Here is a 12740-nt window from a genome sequence, read left to right on the forward strand (position 1 = left end):
TAATTTTTGTATAAATGTGCAGTAAGTAAAGTCCACATCAGTGTTGTGTCTTTCAGCTTTTCCCGGTTAGGGGTCGCCACAGCGGAACTCCGGTCCGCTAATGATTGGCAGTAGATTTTTACGTGGCGAGTTGCCGGCCCTGACGCACAACCTTCAACGAAGGTACGCCCATTCACGCATGTCTCCACACAGAAGACACTCTAGCTGAGAATCGAACAGGACAATGTCTTACTGTGAGGCGACAATGCTACCGACACACCACCACAGTTTATTAATGTTAAATATGGTGTATGCTTTGGATGAATACATAACAGGCTTGTCTGTAGAAGGTCATGCAACCTCCAGAGTCTTGATTTTTGTGGCTGTTGTAGCTGAGAAGAGTTGTTCCAGGAAACCTTACAAACTGAATACTACAGATATGTTCTGTATATATATATATATATATATATATATATATATATATATATATATATATATATATATACTGATTGGGAAAACTTGTTTACATTTCTAATTTGGTTAAGCTGGAGGATTAAATCTGGTATCTCCTTTGAGAGAAAATGCCTCTGTGTTATATTTACTTATGGATCATAGCTAATGAATGAGATTGTTAAAGCAGCAACAAGAGAAGGAGTCAGGAAATACTATTCTCTGCATGTAATGAAATAGCATACTTGTCTAATGTACTTGTTTGGATGCTTTCTATATTATGCACCATTTTCCCCTTTTATCTCACCTTTAACCAGAATAAGTCTTTTGTATTATTATTATTTTTTTTTTAAGTCTGTGGTGATGTGATTATGATCTGCACAGAAGTTGCTGACACATTATCACTAAATAAAATTACAGAAATTAAGAAATGTTTTGATCAACTAACCGGAAATAGTAAAATTTATGCAAATAAAGTCACAAGATTCTTGGAATCTGAAAATAATCAGAGTGTTTGCTCAGCTGTAGTAGTAGACTATTATCTGAAGACGATTAGAAATGTAAAAAAAAAAAAAAACTTGATGACTTTATTTTTCTGTTTTCAGGAATGACTCCAAAGGAATGTGAACCAGTGATTAAAGACATTTCTCTGCACTTACTTTCTCGAGTAGCTTTTAAGCATTGGGATCACGGTAATGTAAAATATATCCTGTAGGTGGCAGTACAGTATTGCTCATTGGACATGGAAAAGCCAACCCTTGTCATTTATTCGAGTTTCCAAGGAATGATTAACTTGATTTGCATAAATACAAGAACTGTGCTAAATAAATGTGGAAGTTACTCCTCTGTGTCCCATTTTCCCTGTATAGGTGTTGTGTACATGTTCAACAGTTTAATGAACACTGTCCACTCTTTAATTTTCTTTTTAGAAGTATCTGTTTTTTGTTCATTGTTTCTACTCTGAGTAGACTAATATTGCAGTCTCCATAGTTTATTCGGTCTTCCTGCTGGGAAGATGGATGTACTGAGATATGCTGACTAAGTTCAAGGACTTGAAAACCTAGTTAATCGAAAATAAGAGCAGAGTGTATTTTCTATATTTGCATATATAAACCACTTTGTAGCAAAACTTCAGTGGGAATTTGTTTATTCCATGTCCTGCTGCAAGAAATTTCCATTTTGCCTGCTGGGAAGCTGTTTCAATGTTTCTGTGTTTGTGTAATGGCCTAAGACCTCATGAGAGATAATTACAGGCCATTTTCCATGAGGACAAGATCATATATCCTCTACACCATTTTTGTAGACCTACCACAGTTAGTAACACTGATTGCTTCATAAATTATTAAATTATTGTCTAAAGTGATGTTCATTTTGAATTCTAGAATTACCGCTCATTGTATTTAGAAGTCCACTGTAATTACTTTTTTAAAATAATTGTAGCATAAATATGTGATTGTCTTTTGTTTTGCATTGCTGACGATCTCCTGAATTAAACTGAACTCTTTTAAAACGTCAAAAAATAAGGAAATGTAAAATGTTAAAACGCTAAAACATTCTTCTTCTTTTCAAGTTTTCTGCAGTGCACTGGGCGTAAGTGTTAAAGACAAGTGTCTTCCTGACTCTGAAAAGTTGGAAACTGCACTCAGGACTAGAACGGCTTGGATTCTCCAAGAATTATTCCGCCCCCTTCACATGTTACTGACATGTCTGAGCTCTTTGCCAAAAGAAACTGAGGGTGAGTAGCTTCTCTGTAGTGTTGTACTATTAAAAGAATACAGTGTGTGATTTATAAGCACTTGGTCCATGTTTTTAACTGCAGTGTCTTTTGTGTGCACTTTCTGTTGAATTAGTCTTTTCTTAAACTGTTAGTACAACCGTCTTGATCTGCAAGAGGTTTATGCTGTAGTAGCCTGAGCTTTTACTGCCGTTATGTAGTTGACTTGAATTGCAAAGAGAATATGCTTTAGTATTCTAGGATTATACCCACATACCTTTTGCAGTATTGGTGTAGTAAGTACACCACCTATCAAGAGGTCAGAGCAGCTGCCATTGTTGCCAGGCCTGGGGCTCCTGTTATAACTTATATGCAATGTGCATGGCTCTGGACAGTATTCATAGTCAACTTACGTAGTACTCAATGCGCCGTTTCATTTGAAATGTCCCTGCAAAAGCATGCTGCATTTCATAATACCTACTTTTGCTAATGAAGTAGCAAGGAAGACAGCATGGAAATAGAATGGTACAAATGCCCATGTTTCCCACATCTGGCACACAAGTCCCCTATATCACCTCTTCCATCCTAGTAAAATTCCGCAGGGCTATCTAGTTAGTAGGTTCAGGTGCTGTGCTAGCCACACTTGTACACAGCCAGAGACAATGTCTCACTCCCATATATTACCACTATGTTTTAGGTGATCCTGGATATCTGCCAAAGCCATATTTGATGTCAATATGGAACCCACACAGAAGGTTGACATGCAGTATAGCACTGCCCACATGCAAAAAAGAAACAAAGAATTTGTTTGGCCTACTGAAAGCCTGCTTCTACTGCCTTGACTTGTCTGAGAGAGCAGTGCATTATGTCCCTTCCACAGACTGCAAGATGTGTTCATGTCACTCTGCATGCTACAAAATGTTTACTTGGAAGCATAAAAAAATCCTTCCATCCAGCCAGGGAACTTTCAGGCTTATTACTTTAGTCCCTGTCACATCCATCATACCAACCTCCTCCAGTGATGACAGTGAAACCAAGAGACAGTGAGCAACTACCCCCCCCCCCCAGTGCATTGTAGTACAGGCAACATGGTGGCATCAAGTCCAGCTCTCTGGGCCCTTTCAGAGTGCATAGAGACATTTCATTGTTGCATAGCACAAATATAATGCAAGAAGTGTTAAAGGCTGCTTTGGGCAGTGCATGATTAAATCACACTGTGAGTTAAACTGCTACATATATACCACACAATAGAGTGAGTCTAGTGTGTCATAGTCATCATAATTTGCACAGGTGCCAGGGAACACCATAAAAAGTGGTTGACATTATAACCCTGAAGATTGGGGTCTTCTGTCAAGGGTTACCTTGTGTTGTACACCTCAAGTCCCAGAGTGCAATTCCTACCTGTCATTACAAAAGTAATTTACAGGGCACAATGCAATGAATGTGATGCATTCTATGTGGGCAAGACTAAATAAACTCAAGCGTAGGATTTCATGTCATCTGTCAGTAATCTGCTCTGGAAGTAAAAATAATGCACTAGCCAAACACCTTTCTCTTCATAAAAGACACACAGGTTTTAAGTTCCATATCCTGGATTGCATAGACATGGGTGATCTTGAAGGAGACATCCCGAATATTCTGGAGAAACATGAACTCATGGGGCAATTAAGGCTGAACTCTTTTAGGAAGCCTGGACTCAACTACTACTGTTCAATTAAAAGTGCACTGGAACTTAAAAAAATTGCCACATTGTTTACATGAATAATTTATTTTATTTTATTTTATTTTACCAGTTGGTTTTAAATACCATTTTAAATCAGTTGTAATTTAAGTGTATATTTTGTTTCCATCATCATACATACATTGTTTTCTTATTTTTACTTTTTTCGGGTTCTTTTTTCCACTTTATTCAAAATGATGTGTAATAACAATACTAACTAATTATGCAATTATATATATTTTTATAGATTGTTTTTAGGGTTCTTGTACACAGACCTGAAGAAGTCTAGAAGGACGAAAGTGATCTTTGTTAACAATAGGTTATGAAAATAGAAATTGATTTTTACATGCAAAATGTATATGTATATATTTATATATACTTTTTGATTGCCAGATGAACAAAGGTTGATAAATTTCCAGCCATGTAGTATATTGTCTTGGATAAAATCACAGACTTAATAATCTACTTAATAATCTGGTTAAATAAGAAGTACCACATCATTATAAATTTTATTTAAAGTACATAAGGATTATATATTATTATGACAGCTACTAAGTAGGGCAGGACCAGCTCGAATGTCACACTTATGGGGGAAAGGGATGTGAATTTAACAAGTGTACTAATAACACTTTGGCAAGGATTCATGAAGACTCTGTGTAAGAGTTATAACTCTTACACGGAGGCTGCAGTTAAACAGAGTGATGTCAGCATGCTTTGCATATTCATGAGAGCATGCTGAATCACACCTAAGTCTAACACGGTCCGTCTAAGACAGTAGGGGGCGTGTCCGTAGGCTGAGCCCTGCAAGCAGACACGCCCCCAGAAGTGTAAAAGTGCCCAAAGTAAACACCCACAACAGAGTCCACGGAAATGTGAATAAACCAAACACAACACATGCCCCCACAGACTATGAACATAAAATATATATAAATGATCATGTTATATATTTGTTTAAAATTGTAAAGATGTTTAACTGTGAGTGCACTCGTTTGCGCGGGCGTGCCCGTAGCGCAGCTACAGTTAGCAGTCAGTGGGAAAGAATATAAGAACTAAATATGCAAAATAAGCCAGGAAGCAATAGCGTAGCGGTAGAGATGTTGGCTGAAGAGCAGGCATTCATGGTTCGAGCCCCCACAACACCAAATTTTTTTTCTTCAAAATAAGCAGGAAACAAGTCCCTGACAAATATGTACACATAAAACCACAATTTATGTAAAATGTAATGAAATAGCCCATTTATATTGAAGACATGTGAGGTAACAAGAGAAGAAAAATGCCAGATGTGCTCATAGCTGAGCTACAGTTTAACAGAGTGAGTGCATGTGCCCGTAGATGAGCAGTGGTTTAACTGATGCAAAATGAGTGCCCGTAGCTGAGCAGTGGTCTAACACGCTAAATCTATGTGCCCCTAACTGAGCTTAGCGTAATATGCGTGCCAATAGCCAAATGAGGCTTAAAGCAGATCCGCTTTGCGGAGCTGTGCACCGCCAAGAACGAAGCTAACCGACGGGCAACGTTGAGCAAGCCGTATCAAAACTGCCTTTACACAGACACACCCCTCAGCATGTCTAGACAGTCATGAAAAATTAAAAGCAGTGGCCAGTTTCGAACCCAGTATACTATACACCATAGTCAAGGTACCAAACCACTAAGCCATGACAGCAGTACCTAGAAATGCAATAATAGCTAATATATAGGAATGAGTACAAACTGGAGCATGACAATGCAGGTTTACTGAAATTGATACAATTCCAAAATGGCCAATCACAGATATGTGCGGGAAAAACGGACTATATAAGCCCCATAGGCAGGAATACACAGCATAAACGATTGTAGAACTGACCTGCAGGCAGAATGACAGGAGTAGGAGAGGGTAGTTGCTTTCGAGCACAGAGGTGGGGTGTTGAGGAGTCCAGGTACATGGTCTGGCTCCTAGTCCATAATCATGAGGCCCAACTCATGCAGGGCCAGGTCCTCTGGGGAGCATACAGGGCCGAGGCGTGGGACCGGTTGGCTCATGATCTCACCAGTGCCACAGGGATTCCAAGGACTGGTGAGCAGGTCCGTCACCACCATGCGGACCTGAAGAGACGCAAGCAGGACCAACTGAACCTTTGGATCCAGGAGGCCCGGCAAACACCCAACGCCCACTACTGAGTAAGTAACATTTAATTATGTATGTAAGAAATTAAACTAGCTGATATTATGGAGATGTGTATTCCAATATTACTTCATTTATATTACAGCTGCAGGTGTCCGTTCTGCGAACCGCAGAGCCTATGGCGATAGGCTGGTGCGGTTGCGCCACCAGGCAGGTCAGTAATCCACTACCAGTAACTGTAAAGAAATATAAAAGTATGACAGTCAGCAAAAGAGTGCAGTGTAGTCAGTAAGGAATAAAATCTGCAAGTAACAGTGTGAAAGTGTATGCAAGTATTGCTTTATTACAAAAGTGTGTTTCTGCCTGTAAGTTAAACCGAAAAATGAAACTGTCTGACATATATTCTGAAATAAAAATGCCCTACCTGTAAGAAAATAGTACACAACCTGCAGCAGGCTGAAAAGTATAGCTGCAGAAGATGATGAAATCACATGTGTGAAATATATCCCTGTGGAAACACTGAAACATGACAGAAGTGAGACTACTGGAAAGGATTGTAATAACTACTGGTAAAACATGTCAATAAAGCCTAGAAGTACCATCCTGAATAGTAAAATGAAAGCAAGTGACAGAGTGTGAGAAAGTGTCATGAATCCAGCAATATAGTAGTAGTAACCCCTGAATAAAGTATACTGCAGTCAAGACAGAATGAAATGCATGTGAGATTCAAAACCAAACAGCAAAATCTGTTCAAAGTGTTGCTGCATCTGGAATGTGTATCCCAAAATCTGGATATGTTGCTCTCAGTCTGCAATATGCAGCTAGGATGATTGTGTGATATACCAAACATCCACACTTGTCTACAGCTGTATAAAGCAAATGTAGCAGGATGATGTAGCTGAACAAAGCTAGATATGAATGTGTATGAAGAACCATAAAATGTATATTGATGTTGCAGTAACAGTCCTATCACCAAGTTGAAATAGTTATCATATAGGAAACTGTAGTTAGAACAGTAGTGTGTATATAACTGTAGCTATTAGAAATGTACAGCATATGTATTGTTATTCGAAGGTGTTAATATTACTTTCTTTACCCCACCCTATAACCACATGTAACCCATTCCACGTGAAAATGGTATGTGCAATCACAATTAACACCCCTGGACGTTTGTCCTGTTGGGTCATATATATTTGCATGTCCGTTGATGCATCTGCCCTGTTCATACATCCACACCTGATGGCCTGTTGCCATCAATTAACCCTGCATGTTGGACTGTGTATTTCTGTTCAAATTATGCATGTGTTATGCACGCTGTTCAATGGTGTGAATATCTGGGTGTTTGGTTAATGGGAATACTAATGCATGCTGTTACAACTAATTGTGAATGGTATTATATGTCACTAACCCAAACTGTCATGACATAATGCAAAACATAGGACGACAGGGAAGGCGGGTTCCAGCGGACCCACCTCTCCCACCTCAGCTGGCGAGTGCACCTGGCACTAGTGCCGAGTCCGGACCCTCCTCCGGTGGCCCTGTGCCACCTGCGGGTGGAAGCACTGCAGGGGATGGGGCTCGCCCCCCCTCTGCAAGTGTGGCCGGAGGAGAACCACCACACACCCTCCGTAGCGTCCGGACTGTGGTGTGTAGGGAGATTCGGGACTCTGTTCTCCAGCCCCTATGCCAGCTCGAGGCACGGGTGGCGCAACTAACGGGCATGCTTGTTGCGCCGCCTACACAGCCCCCAGCACAGCCCCGTCCTGGGCAGTGAAGGAACAGTGGCAACTGCCTATGGGTGGAGATATCAGTTCCACTGTTGCTATCTGTGGGCTCATGGGCTCTGGATATCCAAACCTCCGTCCCCGTCAATTGCGTAACCCCCCCACACGTGTCATACACCACCCCTGTATGTGTCTTGTTTGTCTTGTCTGTTTACCTACCCAACCTACCTCCCCAGCTGTACCGACTTCCTTCACCTGACATACCACTCTCACCTGAAAAAAAAAGGGTACTCTGTACCCACAAAAAAATTATGCCCCATACATAGCTGCCCATTCCGCACACATGTCTGCTGGACATGGAACCTATCAATTACAATTGGCTGTACAACAAGTATTATTGTTGTCCTGACACCTTTCTCAGGGGTGGAAGGTTTCAAATGTCACACCAAATTACATACATATGCACAGCTGTTGCTGATGAAGAAATGGGCAGCTATGGGCCTTACCTACATCCCTCCTGCACATCCCAAGCTTGTTTCCCTACTGTCTTACCCTCTTTGTGACCCCTTTTTCACCACTTTCCTGTCTCCCCATTTTCTTTTCTTTCAAAGAAAATAGCGCAGGTGTGCGCAAGAGTAAGCACGTTTAAGCGGTTGTAAGCGGGTGTGCGCTTGTGTGCACGGAGCTAACCGCCAGTGTGCATGCGTGAGCTCCGCGCAAACCAGCGCTAACCCGGTTACAACTGCTTAAAAGTGCCTTAGTCACTTTGATTGACAGGTCTTGTAGTCAGTTCAGAAGCAAAATAAAATCCCACTGGCAGTCCCGAACCCAGGACCTTGGAAAGAGTAGTCTGCATGACTTACCACTAAGCCATGACTCTTATACAAGAACATTGTGCTAAAATAAATATATCATGTAATAGTAGGAATGAATGTAAAGGGAATATAGATGTGTAGTACACAAAGCATGCCATTTAGAATTACTATTAAAACTAGTGGATTTCCATAATAGTAGTGTGTGAACAGAAACAGCCATGCTAGTTGGAAGCTAGTAGGTAATAATGTCACTATAGCACCTTGCAAGCCACACACATACTCACAGCAGGATAATCACTGCCCATACCCCACAACCTCTTACAGGAACACATCTGGACCAAGTAATAAAATATATGGAGCAAAGGCCCAAAACCAGGGACACATTACAAATAATGTTACAACAAACGCAGACAGTTCAGAGAGTAACAGGGTCTGCACTTTGTGGGATATTTGGAAGGGTATGAAGTCTGAAACTTGAATGTTTGTCACCATATTCTGACTTGAGCCCAGAGTGATTTGCCAGAAAAAGGTGTGCATGAGATATTGACCAAAATATGAGGCAGAAATGTGGACAACCTGCAAATATCTGTACACATGACGGGTCTGACACCACCATATTTGAATAGTTAAGAGCCTAGACATAGCAACAGTGAATGACTTACAGGGATGCCCCACAGACTCCATGTGAAATGTACAAACAGTAGGCAGAAAGGTGTAACACATGCAATGGTAACTATGGAGTCCTGAAAGTATACACCACTTGCATGGCAGAAAAAGTGTAGTAATACATATGCTCATGCTAACCCACAGTCACAACTGCAGCATACTAGAGATTTTAATGGGTGTACCCCACTGATATGTACCATTCCATGAGGCACATAACAGATGAACCTGAAAGTCTCTGGGGCCTGCTCAGCAGCATACTCAAATACCCTAATAGATGTCAAGGCCCACACAATGGCCAGACCACACTGCATGCTGTAACACCCTAGCAGATATAGCAAGCATTCCAAGGTGTGAATGTACATGGAAAATAGGAAAGCTACAGCAGCACACTACAGTCAGGACACCTAGCAGGCATACAAGTAGTGACTGTAAAGGGCAACTATTGAAGCCTTAGCAACAAAGTGCAAGCAAAAGTGAAAGGAAAGCACACACACACACACACACATTAACAGTAGTAGTAGTTGTAGGTGTCAGTGTACATACACAGTTAGTACAGGAAACTGGAGAAATGAATGGAGGAATGTTAATCTACAACACACCTGGAAATATGAGAGAGATACCAACCTTTACACTCACAGAACATTGTCCACAGCATAACAGCATGGTCCCTGCCCTTAAAATCTGAAAGCGCTACGCCTATCTCACATACCTTTTTATAGCACTGTTCTGAAATCACAGTGAGAACTGCAATCAGTACACAACTGGCTGCATTCAATTAGCAAATGCTGGCTAACAATTGGTGCAGAGGCCATCACATGGGCATATGCAGATACCTACAAATGTATGCTGTACTCCCAGTCCACACATGCAATACTTTCATTGCACCCTGAGAAGGATGTGAGAGACAGACAGACAGAGAGAGAGAGACAGAGACAGAGAAAATTGCAATTAAGCAGACACAAACAAATTGTTCAGCAACAGCCACCTGAAAGCTGACAACTGGGAAGTGGAGCAGCAGGGCAGAGAACCAGACGGCAACACAAGCAGCTGTGACAAACACGGGTAATGTAAAGTAATACTATAAAGGTCTACATACTGTGAACCCTCCATATGTGTCATTGGTCTGTATCCATATGTATATGAAGATGTGTAAAGGGCAGGGGACATACAGCAACTATCAGTGAAGGCTGTACATACATTTGTATGTGAGAGCATCTATGTGCACATATCAATGTTGGTTGATTGTAGGTTGTAGTGCCATGTACAAAGTAGGTTTCACAGTTATGTATGTTTAGCAGTATGTTAGTGTGTGTATACAGTATGGTAGACAAACATGTTGATATACCTGTCTATCATATGGATACGTATGTATGTCAACATATGTATGTGTGTGTATATATATATATAACACCTCAAAGGATGGTAGGAGTGAAAACAAAACCAAAAACACAAAAGATCACTTCTGTGTCCACGAAATCTTTGATCTATATATATATATATATATATATATATATATATATATATATATATATATGATATGCATATATGTATGCATACATAGAGAGAGAGAGATGTAGGAATACATAGACAGATGTAGATAGAATATTGTACAAACATATATGTAATGCACACATACAGATATAGATCTATGTAGATACATATACATAGACGGACTGATCTGACTTTCTACAGGTATGACTGTATATGACGACCTTCAACACAGCCTGTCCCACCCCCCTCTGTCACTCTCACCCCCTCTGTGTCCCCCCCTCTCCACATCTATAGCAATATATGTACATCAATATATATATATGTGTATATGTATACAGATATATATATATATATATATATATATATATATATATATATACACACACACACATATAGATATATCTATATACATACATATATATATATATATATATATATATATATATATATATATATATATATATATATATATATATATACATATATATATAGAGAGAGAGAGATGTATATAAATTCTGAGTGAGGCACATGTGTACAGATGTATTGCAACAGGTGCCTGGTGACAAAGGCATGGAGTGAACACCAGTGTCAAAACCGAAGTACCATACCACATTCCAAATCACCTACACCAGTAACCACCAGATATGTGATTGGCTGCCCACCACTGCATGTGCCAGGGGTGAACAGGGTCATAAATGTGTACAATAGTGGCCCCAATGATATTCACAGTGGCACACTATCCCTGGAATACCTGCACATGGTATGTGTCAGCGGACATGGTGTGTCAGCTATGGACATGTAGGTCGGTGTACCCCTCCACACCACATAATGGATGCCATGGTATGGACCTCACATGACAGCTACAGATATGGAGAAGGACACAGTGACATGTACAACACTGTAACAATGCACTCAAACACATTACCAATGCACAGTGACTGACAACACCACAGAGTACACATATACTACCCACATAGAGGTTACCACTCCCGGATTTACATATGTAAGTCACACCCATGACAGATGTCCAACAACCATAGTAACACCTCACACCATCAACAAACTAAATGACTGCTGTGTGTCATCTGTGCCACTGCAATAGAGTGCACACGTGGAGGTAAAAGTTCCTACCCGCAGATAAGACATACCCTGCAATAAACCACACAGTGTTTAAGAAGCAAGACTCCCCATGAGTACATGTCACACATACCCCTGCTGAATGTTAGTCAGGTAATATGCCATATGAGTCACCCTGTGTAACTGTGTGACAGCAGCAGGTACCATCACACCACATGTGTCACGATGGTCAGGGTAGCAGAACAGTACGCTGCTGTAGTCCCAGGGTCAATAGCATATTGTATAGTATTGTATTGTAATGTAATGTATTGTGTTGTATTGTATTGGTATGTTGAGGTGCCTCCTTCGTGAAGTGGAACCACTGCTGCTGTGTGCCAGTGTACAGGTACATATCCTGTAGTCAGGCTAGTGTTACATAGCACTTCTATATGTGTGTTTAGCTCCTGTCAGAGTTTATGTAGCATGCAACTGGGGATACCATCAGGTCCCATTCATGTTGTGTATTCTGCTTTCCTGAGGGTGGCTCTCACCTGGACATCTGTGATGACAGGGAGGTTACAGTCAGCTGGGATAACTATGTCTTATATTGGGGGAGAGGGCGGGGTGACACCTGCACTGAACCTGTCTGCCACAATGTTGCCAATATCTGTGGTGTCAGTGAAATATGTGTTGTTGTGTACTAACTATGGGCATAGAGGATGGATCCTGACCAGGTTGCTAACATAACTGAAGAAGGCCTTCTGGTTATCTGTAGTGTCCCTCTTGATTTCCCTCTCAAAGTTGCCCATGGATGTTTGTATGATGGAAAATAGATCCTTACTAGTGCTGCTCAGATATGCCCTCCCTTTATGGAATTATGCTCTGTCTTGCAGTAGCTTCCATCTTCTGTAATACAATCTGTCTATGGCTGGGGTCCACCAGACAGGATGCTGTCCCTTTGTGGAGAGTGTCTTGGTCATATATGGGATTGCATGATCCATGCTTTCTCGGAGATGTCTGTAGA

At 40.8% G+C, this 12740-nt stretch overlaps 1 protein-coding gene across 1 annotated transcript in view; it reads left to right on the forward strand.

The window, feature by feature from the left end:
• Nucleotides 1-12740, forward strand: part of CCDC142 (coiled-coil domain containing 142) — a 918569-nt gene that overhangs the window by 44677 nt on the left and 861152 nt on the right. Inside the window, exons 2-3 of the mRNA XM_044063462.1 lie at nucleotides 1035-1121; nucleotides 2000-2164. Of these exons, the coding sequence (XP_043919397.1) occupies nucleotides 1035-1121; nucleotides 2000-2164 (252 nt within the window). The remainder of the gene's footprint in view (nucleotides 1-1034; nucleotides 1122-1999; nucleotides 2165-12740) is intronic.

This window comes from Protopterus annectens, chromosome 2.part1, assembly GCF_019279795.1.
Source record: "Protopterus annectens isolate FY-2018-M chromosome 2.part1, PAN1.0, whole genome shotgun sequence".
Classification (NCBI taxonomy): Eukaryota; Metazoa; Chordata; order Ceratodontiformes; family Protopteridae; genus Protopterus; species Protopterus annectens.